Source organism: Pteropus alecto, unplaced genomic scaffold (assembly GCF_000325575.1).
Source record: "Pteropus alecto unplaced genomic scaffold, ASM32557v1 scaffold76, whole genome shotgun sequence".
NCBI classification, from domain to species: domain Eukaryota; kingdom Metazoa; phylum Chordata; class Mammalia; order Chiroptera; family Pteropodidae; genus Pteropus; species Pteropus alecto.
The window spans coordinates 26,680,462-26,698,637 of NW_006443138.1; the positions used below are offsets into that span (position 1 = coordinate 26,680,462).

Genomic DNA, 18,176 nt, shown 5'->3' on the forward strand with positions numbered 1-18,176 from the left:
GACATTGCCCTTCCGCTTCCGGTCTGCCAGAGCCACGTTTGTAGTTCGCTGCTACACTTTCGGCGCGACACTGGTTTTATGCCGTCTCTGAAATACACAAAAACAGTAGAACTGTACCTTCTTAAACTTTTTAAATGATTAAGTTGAGTCAGGATAGAACAAGAGGCACTTACACCGAGGAATTTTCTACGGAGTGCCAGGAAAGAGGAGCAAGCGTGAGCGAATCTGCCGAAGCGGATCTGCTGGCTGTAAAAACAAGTACGCAAGTCAGCTGATGTTCCCTGAGCCTTGGCCTGTTGACAACGCCGAGTGTGCGGACCCTTCAGGACTTCGGAGCTAGGGGAGGTGAGCCTGCAGCCAAGAATGAGGACGCTCTTTTAGAATGAAACCCCCTTATGGAGCTGTTGTACCCTCAATCGGCTGGAGCTTCTCGGCCCCGCAGTCTCCCCTCCCTTTGCGTGACTAATTTGAGCCGCAGAATCACCACTCTGTTGGCGGTATGAGGTCTGACTAGCTCTCCTCTTCCCATCCCGTTTTTGCATGGGAATCCTTCCTTGATTTCACCTCTGCTTGAAAAAAAAAAAAAAATTGGGGAGAAGGAACTAAAGAATCAATTTGTTGAAACATAGTAAGTTTAAATGTTGAACCGAAGCTAAAATATTTAGCCGAAGAAAGAAGTAAGAGTGTTCTAGGCAAAGGAAAGACATTCCAAAAGGTTGGGAGTTGAAAAAGAGATTTAGTATTGAAAGGAATTCAGTGTGGCTGGAAAATAAAGTTTTCAAAAGAGTGCAGGTGTTGGGGAGAAGAAAAGTCTGGAGATATAAGCAGACACGTGTGAGTTTGAATTTTATCCTGAGACCTATGGATGTTATAGAAGTGTTTTAAGCAGATTAATAACAGCAGATATGCAGTTGGAAAGATGAGTATGACTTAAGAATAGTGTAAGAACTGTTTTGATGGGGAAAAGCCTAGAGCAGGGAGTCTAGTAAGGAGGCTGGTAAATAAATCTTACTTGATGTTGATTCTTAATCTTTTTGACTAGATTTTCTTCTTTCTGAATAGCGTCCAGTTTGCCTTGTGGGGTATCTTGGACCTTCTATTTTCTGTATATCTTTTTCCCACGTTGAGATCTAACACCATCTCCCGCCCCTCTACCCCCAGTTCGCTTCTTGGTCCCTGATCTGTTTCTTTGACTTTGCAGTCCCCAGCTTTCATAAACTCTATATCAGCCCACCCACGGATCTCTTCCTGAGAATCCTCTTTTTTCTCCATGTTCTTTCCCTGTTCTTGAGAACCCTGCCTAGGAATGCAAAGTACTCCATGGGCATAATTTTTTTCTGAAATAAAGCTTAAAAAAACTTTCATTTTAAAAAGAAACGCTTCATTTTCTTCATGAAGATAAAAATGCAGGGATAAATGTAGGAAAAAGTAGAATAATTTGCTCAGAATCACAGATAAAATCTCTTGAGTGGTGGACCATTTTCTTAGAAGTGATACATCAGTAATGAAATATCATGTTTTATATGGCGTTATAATCTGCTTTTTAAAACTATAGATATCCTGCCGGAGAAGATGAAGAAAAACAGAGAACGATTCTGCAACAGAGAGAGAGAATTTGTGTATAAATTCAAAGTAGGAAGTCAGTGCTTAGAACTGAGGGTGCCCCTCAAATTTCCTGTTCAAGAGAACGCCAGTTATTTACATGGACGTCTGATGCTGCTGCACGGTTTACCATGCTTTATAGAAAAAGGTGAGGACTAATTTTTTTTTTAATACCACTTTATTTTTATACAGTCTGTCATTAGAAGTTTCATATTAGAAAGCATAAACCTAAGAAGCATTGGAAACGGCTATAAAATCAGAAGTGTTTAAAACTGCTTTTAAGAATAAAGCAGTTTTATTTAGTGCTTTTTCTTGTAACCCTTGTAGTTGTTTATAAGGCAGTTTAGTATAAAAATTAAATTACATAATGAAAAATTAGTTACGAAGACTAGATTAGAACTTTTAACCTCTTAATTTAGTTGGGCGGATTCATAAGGCACTTCAGCTATCATTTATTATGTTATAGAATTATATTGCTAAATGCGTTGCCCCTTTAATGATCTGATTCTCAATTCCTAAGATGTCATAGAAGAGTAGGAATACTAATCTTAGAATAATTTTTGCTTACCTAAATTAATTCTATAAGGTCATCTATATTAATACATTTTTAAAAGTCTATGTTGTATCTCACAGATTAGGACAACAATTTAAATTGAGAATGTGTTGGATCATAGAAAGTTAGAGTTAGAAGGGAACCCAGAAACTTCCTAACACAGTCTCATTGTACAAATAAGGAAAGATGTACATGGAAAGATTAAATCATTCGCCTAAGGCAGTGGTTCTCAAAAGTTTTTTCCTGATCAGAAGCAATACCATCTCCTGGAAAACTGTTAGAAATGCAAATTCTTGGGCCTCACTCTATTCTTGCTAAATCAGAAACTCTGGGGGTAGCAGTCTGCAACCTCAGTAAGCCCTCCAGGGAATTCCGATGCAAGCTAAATATTGAGAACCACTGGTGTAATGTGACAAACATAGTGGACAGAGCCGAGATCAGGACACATATGTTTTGACTTCTATTCCAGTGCTGTTTCCATTCTATCAATCTCTAAGTAGTGTCTCTAAAATTGGAATTATAGATCATCTGAATTAAATCAGTTTTAATATAATTATTCAAATTTCTATTCCAAATTCAAAGAATAATCATATAATGAACTTTGTCATTTAAATACATAACCTTAAAGCCCTCTAAATCTGTAGACTATTTTTCTTTATATGCTTTTACCTGTTTCAAACTGAAGCATCAGGCTTAAGAAATTAACATTTCAAATTAGTATCAAGGTTATACATAAAAGTTAAGAATTTTGACCATTCTCCATGTATAACCTGTAATAGTAAAAAAAGATATTTGTGAAATTAGTTAAATGATCCCCTAAGCTTATTTTATTTTATTTAGACATTGTATTAAGGGTTTAAGCTTGGTAAAATTTTATGTTGGAATGCTTAATCAGATAAAATGTTCCCTATTTATATCTGGATTTTGCTGAAGATGGCATTTCTTGTCCATGTTACAGATTTAAAAGAAGCTTTGAGTCAGTTTATAGAAGTAGAATCCCTCAAAGATTATGATAGAGATGCTGAAGCATCACTGGAATCCGTGAAATCAGGTGAAGTAGATTTGCATCAGCTGGCAAATACATGGGCCAAAGCTTATGCTGAGGTAAGAAAATAGATCAGATTGTAAATTTCAAGGATATGCTGGACTTTAATGAGGATTTTTAAATTGCTAAGATAATACTGAGTTGCAGAATCCTTTTTTCTGTACGTAAAAAATTTATTCCATAATATACAATATATATTGATGGTTAAGTGCTTCCTTCCTATATTAGGGTAAGCACATAACATAATACTTTACGTACTGCCTTTATAAGACAAGATGGTACTTTTGTATTTCTAACCAGGATAACATTGCCAGATTTAGTAATTAATAATACAGAGCACCAGTTAAATTAGAATTTCAATAAACAATGAATAACTTTTTAGTATAAGTATATCCCACATATTCAATGGAACATAGTTATAGTAAAAATTATTCATTGTTTATCTGAAATTTTAATTTTAACTGGTGACCTGCATTTTATCTGGCAACTGTAAACTAGCAGTAGTTCATTTTAATCTCATTTACTTTTGTTATATAGTTATATAACATCATCATTTTTCCCTTTAAATAATATACCTTATTTCATAAAGTCTAAGATGCCATTGATCATAACATACACCATTATTTTATTTACTACTAAGAAAGAACACTTTCACCTGTTAATCAATAATAGAATGCCAACATGCCATCAAATATATGATACACCCTGATTTCCAAAAGTTATAATGTAAAAAAATATGTATCTTAGAATTGATGAGATACAATATGTTGAGAATCTATTATATGTCATTTACTGTACTAGGCGTTCGGTATTAAATTGTGAGTAAGACAGACACAAAATCGAAATTTACATTTTAGTTAGAGAGCCAGATACAGAACTATGTAAACAGACAAAATAAATTCAATAGTTGCAAGCTCTAATGAGTGAATTACGTCCCACTTTAAGCAATTCAGTTCATGAGAATTTGAAAGAAATCCATTTTATTAGGTCATATTTATTAATCAAAGCAGTTTGTTCTATGCCCAGAAAGGTTTCCTAGTTTATTTAAAAGATGACACTATTTACACATATTAACTGTTAAAAACATAATTATTACATTAAAAAAGATATGTCTGTGATAATTAAAGAAACCCCATTGTCCAGCTGATAAAAAGAAATAAAGCTGTAAGATGTATTACAATAATGATTCTACTTGGTTCATTTGACAACATTTTTTGTTCCTCTAAAATAGGTTGAGTATACAGCTGAGGATAAGTCTTTACCTTCAGGAGGCTTAAAATCTTAGTAGGAAGGTACAAAGACGTCCACAGACTGTTATAACTGTGCAGCCTCAGGATCGGTGTAAATACTATGGGAGCATGTAGAGAAATTGAGGGAAGAAGGAGTGGTCAGGGAAGAGTTCGTGAAGAAAGCAGTTACTCCTCTAGAATTGCTCTTGTTTTGATATCAAATCTGGAAGCAGAACCTATTCTGTGTAACCAAAGAGAAAACTTCCTGAATATTAGGTCAATAAATGTTTTTTTAAGTTTATCTTAAAAATAATTACCGTGTTTACTAAATTTATGGTTTTACTTATTCTTTTGTGCTTTAGCTGTTCTAAAAATAAGAATTTGACTCTCTTCCAGATTAATGATTCTAACAATAGTAGCAATAATAGTTACATCAATATAACATTATACTTAATTCATTTAATCATAAGAGTACAGATATACAGTGAATTAAAATCGACAAGTATCAATTGAGAAGTACTCTGTCATACCCTATGCAAATTTAGGAGATACGTAGCACTTCTTGTTTTGTAGAGTTCATATTTCTAGCAATGCCAGAATTCTAGAACCATAGTAGCTTGTTTGTCTTTAAAGAATTAAGGAAAGATAAAGCAAAAAAGTTATTTCTCACAGTAAAAAAGAAAATATTGACAGTTAGAAAAATAACTGAAAAGACCCAAATATTGCTTTCCTCCTGGATATATATGGGTTGTTGTTGGCTATGAAAATGACAAAAGCCAAACAGCTCAATATAAGCTCAAGAAATATGGGAATCAGTGACCAAACGAAGGAATTAAAAAAGAAAAGAGAACTGTGTAGTCGATTGCAAAAGATCTGGCAAAGATTAGAAGCTGCAGCATTGTGGAGAAAAATCAAAGTATGCCTAGCAGCAGACTGATAGCGGATGCAGAATGGAGTAGTAGTACATGAGACAGGAGAAGGCTAATGCATCTCTGCAGCATGTGGGTAAACAATATTTCAGTAATCTTGAGAACAATAGAAGCAACAATATAGAGGGGAAATAACAAAGTGTTTATGGTGATACCAGTTACCTAGGGTTATGAAGGAATGAGCTCTGTGTACTATAAATGGATTTACTAGATATTTCAAATGTAACATACGTAAATAACAAAGTATTTGCCTTAACCACTTTTTGATAAAGATTTTTTTTAAAAGGCAGTACACATTTCTTTGCTTTCTTAGGCATGCTGTATAAAACTCAATCCTAACTTTTTGTTGACCTCGAGTCATCAGTATAAATGTAAATGATTATATTTTTATATGATACAATGAGGCAGTGCTACAGAAGGAGGCCTGTCTGTCCCATCATTGCAGTGATGTGCTGAATATGCTGCTGTTACATAAGAAATTTTATTGTAGAGGACCATTGCCCCTGATATACAGAGGTCTGCTTTAATGAATGTACTTATATGGTATAAGGAAGTTCTGATGATTTACTAAAGTACACGACTGTTAATTCCTACTTTGTAGAGTAACTCTATTTTCTTCTGCATTTCCTTTTCTTGTCTACTGTCAGAATCTATTGCTTGTCATCCTTTTCTGCTTCTAGTCCCTAAAAATCTAATTATACTGTTTCTTTTAATCACTACTGTATCTTTTGCTATTAGATTTCTTTTTCTTTCTTTCTTTCTTTCTTTTGATAATGAGAAGTAAGCTCGGATAGGTAAGAAAAGCCAAACAGAGGCACCATTGACAAAATCGTGAAGTTGACTATTTATTTTTGGTGGTGTCCTATGTTCTATTTCAGTACGCTTCTCAGTTCTCTTTGTAGTCATTCATTCTGCAAACGTGTATTGAGCATCTGTTACATATTAGATATGTTAGGCACTTGGGATATAACAAAAACAAAATAGACATAATTCTCACCTTCACAGAGTTTATAGTATAACAGGAAGACATAATTAAAATTAAATTCAGTGGAATGTGGCAAGTACTATGATAGGGAGACTACAGAGTACTATGAGAGCACAAAGCAGGTACACCTATTCTAATCTAGTGAACTTTAGGAAAGCTTCCCAGAGGAAAGAGAAATTTAGTTGAGACCTGAAATATGAGATGAAAATAAGTAGGTGGTGTGGGGGAGTGGAGAAAATAACCACTCTAAAGTTTATGGTGGAAGATTTGGTGTGAGAGGATATGACATATATAAAGGCCTGGAGGTGAGAAAGTCCAGGGCACATTTGAAAAACAAGTTTAGAATGGCTAGAAAAGAGTGTTGCAAGCCATCTTGAGAATTGTCTTTATGCTAAAGGTAATGAGCTGCTTTGAAGCAGTTTAGCAGAGGAGTAAGATGATCATATTTGCATTTCAGAAAGATCAGTTCAGTGTATTAGTATGAAGAAAATCTCGGAAGGGAGAAATTTGAGATAAGTTAGAAGACTGTTGCAGTTATAGGAAAGAAGCGATGAAAGCTTAGTCTAGAATTGTGGTAGTGGAGACAAAAGAAGATATGATTTTTGTCATTTATATATTCAGCAAACACTGTATGTAGGTCTGTGCTATGCTTCAGGAATATAGCAACAGAAGAAATCTGGTTCTTATTATCATGTAATGAAGAAGAAAGTTAATAAACAAGTACATGACTAATTTATAATTGTAAACATGTTATAAAGGAAATAAATAAGGTACCATCATGGAGAACCATGAAGGGGAGAGGTGGGGAGAACTTAATTTATATGGGACTAGAGAACTCTTCTCTAAGGAGGTAACATTTAAGCTGAGACTTGAAAGATAAAAGATCACTTGGCCCAGAGTTCTGGTTTGGACTACTGGATGGTGGAATGGTGGCTCCATTCATGTGAAGAGAAGCAAGTATTGGCATAAAAATGATGGCTTCAGTTTTACGCCTATTGAATGCAAAGGGCCTGTAAGACTCTCAAGTGGAGGTGTCTCATAAGCACTTAGCTCTGTAGGTCTGGAACTCAGGAAAGATGATTGGACTGGAGACATAGGTGTGGGAGTCATTCATATACCTGAGAATTTCAAAGTAATGGATTAAATGAAATTGTGCATGGTTACTATGTAGAATGAGAAGAGTAGATGCCTGGACAGAATCCTGTATTATAATTGTGTATTGACTTAACCTGTATTTCCTACTTGTGGATATCCACTTGAAAATGTCTAATTTATTCTCTATTATACCTCTGGTATCTAGTATCATGCCTGCAAATAATAGGGCTTTGGTATGTGTTAGATAGATGGGTGGCAAATAAATGGATGAGCGAATATATAAATAAATGAACAGACAGTAACACTTAAGCTATTAACAGAGGAAGAAGAACTTGCAAAGGAAAGAGAAGAACTGGCCAAAGAAGTAGAAAGAAGGCAAAAAATTAGGGTTTCATGAAAGTTAAGAAAAAACAAGCACCAAGAAGGAGGGAATAGTCAACAATGTAAAATGCTGCAGAGATCAAGCAAGGAAAACACTAAAAAATAACCAGTGGTTTTTTCAAATAATCTTATGGCAAGATCAGTGACAGTGGATTGGTGGGGGCAGAAATTATATTTCAGTGACCTTAAGAATGTGTGGAAATGTGGGAGTAGAGAGAATGAGTATAGGTAACTCAAGAAGTTTGGCTATATACAGAAGAAGGATGAGGCACTTTCAAAATGGGAACACAGGGTTAGAAAATTTCTTTTTTTTGTTTGTTCATTTGTTTTAAGATGGTTGAGATGAAAACTAGAAGAGATAGAATCCAGAACTCTTGTAGAGAATTAATTTTAACTAGGTAGAGAGACACTTCTTCCATTAGCACAAAGGAAGAAAAAAGGGATGGATATAAATTAAGAAAATTTTACTACTTTGGTAGCAGAAGTTAAAGTAGAACTATTTCTACTTTATCTAAGAAGTAATAAAAACAGGTCATTCGTTTGGATGTTTGTGGTGAGAACTGACCAGAGGAAGATAGGATTGCCAGGCGTCACTAAAGGGAAAGTTTAGAGTCACACCAATCTGCCACCATAAACTGTAGAGTTTTATAGTTGTTCTGCTGCAGCTCTCTATAGCCCAGCTGTAAGATTAGAGTTTTGTTAGGTGGGCAAGAGAAGGAACGTCAGTCAAGGGAATTGAGAGTTGACAAGATGGTGGTTGAATGCCAGACCACGGAATGTAAGCTGCATAGGGAAGAAAGTGAAGCTAGGTGGGAGGTGATGGCTGACAAAAAATGAAAAAGTAGAGGGCCTATGGAGTGGAAATCCTGATAAGGTTGAAGAACCAACTACCTGGGAGTAATTGAATTAAAAATCTTGGTTGGAGGTTTAGTCAAACTGAATGTTTGCAGTTTTGAGTTTGAGCCTGTTCCTGGTGATGTAGAATGGGTGACTGATGTGGAGTGGAAAGCTTATGAGAGATATGGAGTTGAGGGAAGTAAGACAGAAGACATTGGATAGGTTATCCACATGGACATCCAACTGACCAAGGTTGATGACAAGATGTGTGCTATCACACATCAGAGGAAGTATGTGAACACAGTGCCAAAACTTTAAATGAATGAGGGTGATTGACCGGTCAGTTGTTAGATAATCATGGCCATGAAAGACAAGGGATGCCAAATGGTTTGAGTCTCAAAGAAATTGAGCTTTATGCCTGAATATGGAGGCAGAAAAATAATGGCCTGGGCATTGAATAGTATTCTCTCAGTAGGCCTTTACTCAATGCCCCATTTCTCTCAGCTGTCACAATCCCCTTTCTAGTATCATCTCTCTTGAGACAATGGGAAGACTTAGGTCAGGGAAAAACTCTAGCGCTTCTCATGTAGGTAGTTTCTATTCCTAATGCTAGGCTGAGTTTTCAGTTGATGCTGCAAATTGTTATAGTTAGCCGATATGGCTAGTGAGGTTACAGAATGTCTGGTGTTATATATGGCCAGCCAGATCCCTATGATCTTTTACCGGCTCCTTCCTACAAAATTTTAGCCTGAGCCTGAAGTGAATTTTGAGCTAAGTTTAAGTCTCATGGGCTGGTTATAATCCCTAGAGCAGTGCCAAATCTAAAGATATAAAACAGTTATCAGAATGTGATTTTTAGATTTTCAGAGACATAGAGTAAATGAAATCCACGTTCTAGACTCAGCTAGAGTCATATTAAACTCTTCCCTCCTGATCTGGCAATTAATTGAAGTATAAGCGAAAGAAAACAAGGGGAAAAAGTTTAACTATTAATTGACCAAGTTCAAGATACCTGTTTCTGTGATTTATCCATTTGTTTTATTTTTAAGGTAAATTATTACTCTCATTTATGTTATAGAGTACAGTTTTTAATATTTTCATTGGTAAGAAAAGGGGAAAATTCAGGTTCTTTTTTTTGCAGATATCTGTCTATAAAGATCAGTAATGAAAAAAACATTGAAATCTTTGAGTTATTTCTACTTTTGCCATCAAATTATATGATGCTTGATGAGGACTTCTCAGCATATCAGTTTCCTAACCTGTAAAGCAGTATGTCTGACGTGTTGGCACATCACATGTCCTTGGGACAGGCATCTTTACCTCCCCAGGTGGATTTGTGTGTGTGCTGAGGGTATCCTGATTTTACTTCTCTCCACGTTTGTTTTTCTTGTTTATCAGTGTTGACTCAGTCTCTTTTTTTAATAGCTACTCTTTCCACATACCGAAAAAAATGCTTACATTTTTAAGAAGAAAGCAGTATACTATAAAGGGTCAAAATTAGAAAAATGCATGTTTATCTTGATATAAAATTCTATGCATGAATTTGATTTTCAAACTCTTTGCATCACCATATAGGTGACCACATAGGTAACCTCATTTTCTAAATATATAGCCTACAGCAGTGGTCCCCAACCCTTTGGCATCAGGGACCAGTGCTTCTATAAGAATCTAATGACTGATGATGTGAGGTGGAGCCGAGGTGGTGATTCTAGTGCTGGGGAGCGACTGGAAATACAGATGAAGCTTTGCTCACTCTCCCGCCTCTCACCACCTGTTGTGTGGTCCCGTTACTAACAGGGCACTGACCTGTACTGGTCCTCAGCTTTGGATTTGAGGACTCCTGGCCTACAAAACATTTTTTAGCACTATATAGTTTAATAATGAAAAGTTTTTTCCAATTATGTAATTAAAATGTGCAGATTATTTTTTATATGATACATTATAATATAAAGAAAGTAAAGGTCATCAGAAATCCCACTGTCCTGAAATAGGACATTAGCATTCTGTGTTATGTTAAAGAAATTGGATCATAGCATACTTTATTTTTTCCTACATTTCCCGTCCCTTCTTCCATGTTAGCCTCACTCTCCTATCCCTGTCTCCAGGTAACCCATATTAATAACTTAGTTTGTATCTTTCCATTTTGGGGGGATGCTTAGATAATCCTATGTAGCCAATATATAAACATATATAAATGGAGGGTCTTTCTCTCCTTGTCTGATGTACAAAAATTGAATCAGTGTATACATACTTTTCTAGTAGTGTGTTAGTTAAAAATACTATGTCATTTAAGAATGTCTGTGTATCATCTCGTAGACCACATTAGAGCATGCAAGGCCTGAAGAGCCCAGCTGGGATGAAGATTTTGCAGATGTGTACCATGACCTAATCCACTCTCCTGCCTCTGAAACACTCCTAAATTTGGAACATAATTACTTTGTTAGTATCTCAGAACTGATTGGTGAAAGAGATGTGGAGCTGAAAAAATTACGAGAGAGGTATTTCAAATTTCTCGTATTATCATAATTAAATGTTACATTGTTAGATATGGCCTACAGAACAACTTGTTTTTGATTTGTTATGAAATTGAAGACTAAAATAGAAAAAATTCTTTAATATTAGGAATTAATTTTCTTGTGTGTTTAAACCTGTAGTTTTAACTGGGAAGTCCTCATAGGTTTATAAAACTTCTCAAGTGATTTACAGAAATAAATATGGTGGCTTTATATATTCTTATTTCTAATAAGAGGAATAGCTTACCTCTTTTGAAGGTTTGCTTTTTTTCCAGGCACTGTGTGAAGTGCTTTGGATGCTGTCTTAGTTTGGGCTGCTATAACAAAAAACCATAGACGATATAGGTTAAACAACAGAAATTTATTTCTCATAGTTCTGGAGGCTGGATAGTCCAAGATCAGGGTGCCAATAGATTTAGCTGAGATGAGGACCCATTTCCTGGCTTACAGACAGTGCTTTCTCAATGTGTGCCCATATGGCCTTTTCTCAGTGCGTGCTCTTGCTGCATCATTCCTAGAGAGAGAACTCTAGTGTTTCTTCCTATATGCACTAGTTCCATCATGAGGCACCAACTTTAAAGCCTTGTCTATAAAGGCACTGCCTCTACATTCCATCACATTGAGGGTTAGGGTTTCAGCATATGCATAGGGTTTCATGCATTTCATGACATATTCTATCTCATTTGATCTTTACCCTATTATTATCCCCATTGTACAGATAAGGGAACTGAGGCTTAAATAAGTTAAGTAACTTGTCTAAAAACAAGCTGAAATTTTAAACCAGGAAGTTTTATTCCAAAGCTTCTTAACCACTATACTATACTGCCTCCCTATTCAGAATCTATTTAAAACACTGCTGTGACTAAGTCCATGGTGTCTTTCAATTCAGTTTCTAAGCTTATTTACATTAGTAAAAAATCACTAGTATTATTCCAAAAAATATTAATTAGATTTGAATTTATTTTGTATGGATAACTTAATACAGTAGTCCAAGCAGGCTTTTATGATCATTTTTTTCTTCAAAGTAAAAAATTGCTAGCATAATATATTTTAAAGCATGACTTTCCAGACTACTTCCTACTAATTCTATAATTGTAATAATAACTCAGGACACACTTCTCTTTCTAGATAATCCATATAATCTAGCTGAATCTAATAATATATATTACCTTCAAAGCATTTACTTAAAGACTTGAGGTATACATGGCATTAAGATAATTTTTTTCACGTTGCTGATTGATGGAAAGTTTATTTGATTGTGAAGGTATATTAGGAGCAAGTCACATTTATTCGTAAATCAGTCTCAAAAAAGTAAATTTAAGATGATGTACTGGTTTGCCCTTGGCCCTCATTAGCTTCACATTGGAAAACACTGGGACTAGCAAGATGAGAATAATGTCTTATTTTGAGGGTTATCATAGATGAGATCACTTAAAACACAAAAATCATAAGCAAATGGATTTAATCATTTTTCCTGAGGCATACTGTCTTCTGTGTATTAGATTAGTATTTTTATTATATTGCGTAGATTTGTAAATTTTCATAATAGTTCTACTCCTCTGGACCTTTCGTTCTCTTATCTAATAAGATATTGAAACTATCTCTGTGTCAGAAAGAACATGATGTTTCGAGACATTAGTCACTCTTTATGGGTTTGGGCTTGCTGACTACCTGTATCAAGGCAGTTTCTTTCTAGATGGGATACCTGCAGTATGGATAGTTTGCCACCAGGTAAATAGTTGAAGCTGTGTTTCTGGGGGAGTCAAAAATTTGCTTTTTTCCTAGTTTTTTATTATGTCACCCATAAAATTGTGAATATATTTTTAAAATAAGAACAAAATAAAGATTAGATTATTTTTAATATATAAAAATATGATTACCTAATACTAATTAATTACCTTCTGTTGAACTTCATTTTTCCTACTAGGGCTTCAAATTATATAACCTTCAGCTCATTCTAAATCTGTTCTTGGGTCTCAGGTTTTCTGGGACTATAGTCATTCTACCTATTTAGATACATGAAAAAATTCTCACCTTGGCTGTCTTTAGTTCATATCAGTAGCCATTACTAGTCCTTTCATTCAGCTGTTGAACTACTCTAAATTTTGGCCCACTTTATGCCTACTCACTACACCTCCCCCAAAATTTTATAATTGTTCTTTTTTCTAATTCAGAAGCAGATTCACATTCCATGAGACTCTTCACCTTTTGGGAAGCTGATTAATTAATTCAGTACTATTTACTGGTACTTTATACATTTTTTTTCTTTTGTGTAATAGTTTTTAGTAGGGGTTTGTTTTGGTTTATGTTATTTTTCAAAATGTCCTTTGGCCAAACTTCTTGATAGGGCTTTGCTTTTTTTTTCTTTCTAAACATATAAACAATATTTGAATACATTTATTTAAAAAACAGTTTCGTAGTTTGTCTTTCACATATCCAAACTGTTAGCTTTACAAAGAAAAGTAAGCTGTGTTCCTCTTAAGGTAAGTACTATTTATTGCAAAGGCGAACAGTATAACTCAAGGTACGTTGGATTCACTGATATCTTTGGAATTTCACCCAAAATTTCGGTGTTTAATTCATTTACCCAATTCATGAATGGAAGCGACATAATTTCTTATTTCTCCTTTCATTTTACTTGTTTTACATCTTTAAAAGAGTTTCTCAGCACAGCATCAGTATAGTTATAATGATCTTTTTTCCAGAGTGGCTTCAAGGTCATACACAGATTGTCAGAGTCATCATGACTGACATACTGAGCCAGTACATAGGTAGTAATTCATTTGAAATATAATAAAATTTTCTTTGATTTTAATCACAGAAAATGTATACTGTATTATTAATTATATCATTAGCTCCTTGCATTTCTGACACATTTAGAGTAAAATAAATGTTCATGTAATTTTATTTATTGCATACTTATTTATTAGTCTTCTTTTTCCTCACCGGAGGTTTGCTTCTTTCAGCAAACCAGATTCAGGTTTTTTAAAAAAACTTAAAAATGGCAATGATACATTTTATCCACTAGAGGGAACATGTGTAATATAAAATATTAACATATTCATATCAAAGTTTGTATTTATAAATATTTAGCAGTTATTTCTATTTTAAATAAAAAATCTTACTTGCAAACATAATCTTTACCTGACCTCTGATAGTTATTAAAAAGTTAATGAAATCATCTGCATTAGAATTAAGTGGGAACTAAATTAAGTGGGAACTATATTGTCCAGTATTAAATTGAATATTTTTATATATATTTTTTTCTATATATATATTGTCCAGTATTAAATATTCAATTTAATACTGGACAATACATATATAGAAATGTGTAAATGTATAACATGAATGAGTTTTATTTCTCATGTACATATCTTAATCAGTTGTCATAAAGAAGTATAAATTTGCTTCTGAGAGCAATTAAATTAACTAGAATGATAGTAAAAATTTTTTAGTTGATGTCTGTTTCATTCTAAGTTTGTTTCAAATATGTTTTAGAGTAAACTTTAACACATATATTAAGATAATTTTTTAATTTGAAAATTTTAATGAACTTCAATAACATACATACAGAATAAGCAACAAAGTGTAGGTGTACAGCTCAATAAATTTTCACAAAGTAAACTCAGCCATGTAATTATCATCCAGATCAAAAAATAGAGTATTTCCACACTGCTAAAGGCTCCCTCATGCCCTTCTAGTCACTACACATTTCTCCTAATAAATAACCACTGTGTGAACTTCTAATACCTTTGTTGAGTTTTTCCTGTAGGAAAAATCATTTTTCATTTCTGCACATTATTTATTTGGGTAAATGAAGGAGGTAAGACGAAAACATATCTTCAGAAGTATTTTATATTCCTCTGTAAGCGGAACTTGGTGACTTAATATCATTTTAATTCTTAGAACCTAATGGATAGCTTCTGGTTATAATATAAACTAACTTTCAAAGGTCGAAGTCACTAACTCATGTATAAGTAAATAGAACATGTATTTAAGATGGAATTGCCGAGCATCTTGGAGGAAATTTGCAGGTGAAAAGAGATCTGGACTTATAAACATTGGATCACCCAGATTTAGACTGCTTTCATTTATAGATTAAATGAAATTTAGCTGCATAAGTGACGTCGCTATAATATGAAATTATCATAATTTTCCCATTTCCAAGTCCTCAAAGTGCTTTCCAGGTATTAGAGTTGTCATACGTGGACATATTTCTATAAAATAAAAATTTTATTTTTACTTTATAGAGATTGTTCAGTGAATCTGGAGTGGTCATATACCTTACAGTTTTGATAAGTATATCTGATGTGCTTATTTATGTTTTAGACAAGGTATTGAAATGGAAAAAGTGATGCAGGAATTGGGAAAATCACTGACAGATCAAGATGTAAATTCACTGGCTGCTCAGCATTTTGAATCCCAGCAAGTAAGTGAAGAACAATGAATCTTAGATATGTAGTTACGTTTTTTTAACTTATTTATTTTTGTAAAAAAATTAACTAGTTAGTATACTGTCTCTTTTTAGGACTTAGAAAATAAATGGTCAAATGAATTAAAACAATCAACTGCGATCCAAAAGCAAGAGTATCAGGAATGGGTAATAAAACTTCATCAAGACCTAAAAAACCCCAACAATAGCTCCCTCAGGTATTAATCATTATATTATTATTATTAGATGAAAGTTCATTGTTATTAATAATTTCTGTTTATTGAAAATTTGAACCTTTTTGGTTGTAGATATTTTTAAATTACCAATGAAAATTCAAGATAATTTTATACTTTTAAAAAAGTCTTTTGTTTTATAAATTTTATATGAATTGTGTATGTGTGTGAGGGGGCGTTAATTGTTTTAAATAGCGATTTCTCCCCTAGAACTTAGGTTTATAAATATCTTAGGTATGTATACCTAAAAATCGCAAGTACTATCTCTTGTTTCTTTAAATTGGTTTCCATAGTGTAACAAACGTTGATTGAATGAATCCTAAATGTTAAGCACTCTCTAAGCAAAAAATAAAAATGATACCTGCTCATGTGGAGAGACTGACCTGTAAATAAAACAGTGTGGAGTAATATGTACAGTAATAGAAGCATGCACAAGGTACAAAGATAGTATAGAGCACGATTTTCCAATTCCCAGGCTGTGGTCCAGTACTAGTGCATGGCCTGGTAAGAACCAGGCTGCACAGCAAGAGATGAGCAGCCAGTGAGTGAGCAAAGCTTCATCTGTATTTGCAGCAGCTCTGCAGCGCTAGCATCTCTGCTTCAGTTCCACCTCAGATCATCAGGTATTAGATTCTCATAGGAGCACCGATCCCTAGTGCCAAAAAGGTTGGGGACTGCTGGCTTAGAGGACTTTCTGTAATTCATAACTTGTATGGTACTTTATGGCCTAAATACCTTGTTTTCATATATAGTCCTAGAGCTTAACAGTGCCTATCTTATTTCCTGGCTGTATATTCATGTATTTGAGAATTTCTTAATTCTTTCAAACCCTAAAGTATATTTGGCAATGTACTTAGTACAATATAATAATCCTATTTCCCACACTTACTTCTGTATAATAGAAACATTTAAAAATAGCGTTTCATTTGTATAATGTCAGTCTCCCCCACTAGTCTTTCCTTGAATACAAAAACCATGTTTGTTTTCTCTGCTGTTGTATAACCAGATCTTGCCAAGTGTCTTGCTCTTGACACTGGCACAAAAGAATACTCAATAAATATTTATGGACTGGGTGAACAAACAAGCAGATGGATGGATTATCATTAAACTGTTTACCTGATATCTATGTCACCTCTTATCTAAGTATTTATAATCTTCCATTTGCCCTATTGTTTTCCCCAAGACAAGACCTTAGAAATATTTAAACAATTTTTTATGGTTTTGATATGGGTTAACATTCTTGACACTAACATATTTAACTCTACTCCTCATTTCAAATGAAAATAATGATGAAAGGGGGAAAGATGGACTGGGAACATCCATATGCTATAATATACAGTGGTGTTTTTTAAACTGCTAATTATGCTCCTTATTTCAAATGAAAATAGTGATGAAACAATACAAAGGGAGAGCTATGGGAAAAGACGGGTTGGGAACATCTGTGTGCTATAATGTACAATGGTGTTTCTCAAACTTCTGGTTGCAGTCTGCAAAGGACCATTCAAGATCTTTTACCTTCCAATCAGACTTCTAACATAACAATAAAATGGAATGGAGCAGTGTAGAATAGAGTAGAGTAGAATAGGGAAAAAATCAGAGTGCATCATGCATTAAGCTTTCTATAAATGAATGTGTGTACTGAGCCAAAATGTAAAATATATACTGTACATTGTGGTCAAAAATGTGGAAAGTAACTGATTGATGGAAGCTGAGGAAACCCCTTGCTGCAAAAATCGTCTCTCACTTTGCTGCTGTAATTTCAGAAATTCAATCTATAGGGTAAATTTCATTGTGTAAATATTAGCCTGTAGCTGCTGCTGCTTTTAAAAACCAAATATTCCTAGGAAAGAATATTTTTACTATGACTTTGTTAGTTTACTTTCCTATATTGATAGGAGTTTCCTTGTGCAACAAAAATCTGTTTTCAACACAACTACTTATAGAACTGCTATATGAGATTGATAAAAATTGTATTTTATTTTTGTTCATTTACTTTCCCCCCCCTTTTTTTAGTCAGATCCGTTGGAGGATAAATTGCATAAAGTAAAATTCACCTGTTTTAGATTTACTTTTGATGAGTTTGACAAACTGAATTAGTCATGACCATCACAGCAATCAAGATATAGCATTTCTCTTTTATACCTTTTTTATTCTTTTTGTACTTTTATAGTTAATCTTAACTTTTGCCCAGTTCCTGGCAATCTGATCTGGTTTCTATCCCTGTAATTTTGATTTTCCAGAAGTCATATACATTGAATCATACTGTGTATAGCAGTTTGTGTCTTCTTTCACTCAGCACAGTGCTCCTGAGACTCATTCATGTTGTTCCATTTATGAGCGGT

At 34.1% G+C, this 18,176-nt stretch overlaps 1 protein-coding gene across 9 annotated transcripts in view; it reads left to right on the forward strand.

Annotated features, from left to right (window-relative positions):
- The first annotated feature begins 33 nt into the window (after positions 1-33).
- Positions 34-18,176, forward strand: part of CUNH12orf4 (chromosome unknown C12orf4 homolog) — a 40,727-nt gene continuing 22,584 nt past the window's right edge. The window contains exons 1-6 of one of the 9 annotated variants that reach the window (XM_006923841.3): positions 34-345; positions 1,556-1,750; positions 3,114-3,259; positions 10,973-11,154; positions 15,499-15,598; positions 15,698-15,819. In XM_006923841.3, coding sequence (XP_006923903.1) covers positions 1,573-1,750; positions 3,114-3,259; positions 10,973-11,154; positions 15,499-15,598; positions 15,698-15,819 — 728 coding nt within the window. In that variant the 5' untranslated portion in view covers positions 34-345; positions 1,556-1,572. The other 8 variants (XM_015598509.2, XM_015598508.2, XM_025041101.1 and 5 more) reach the window with 8 other exon arrangements.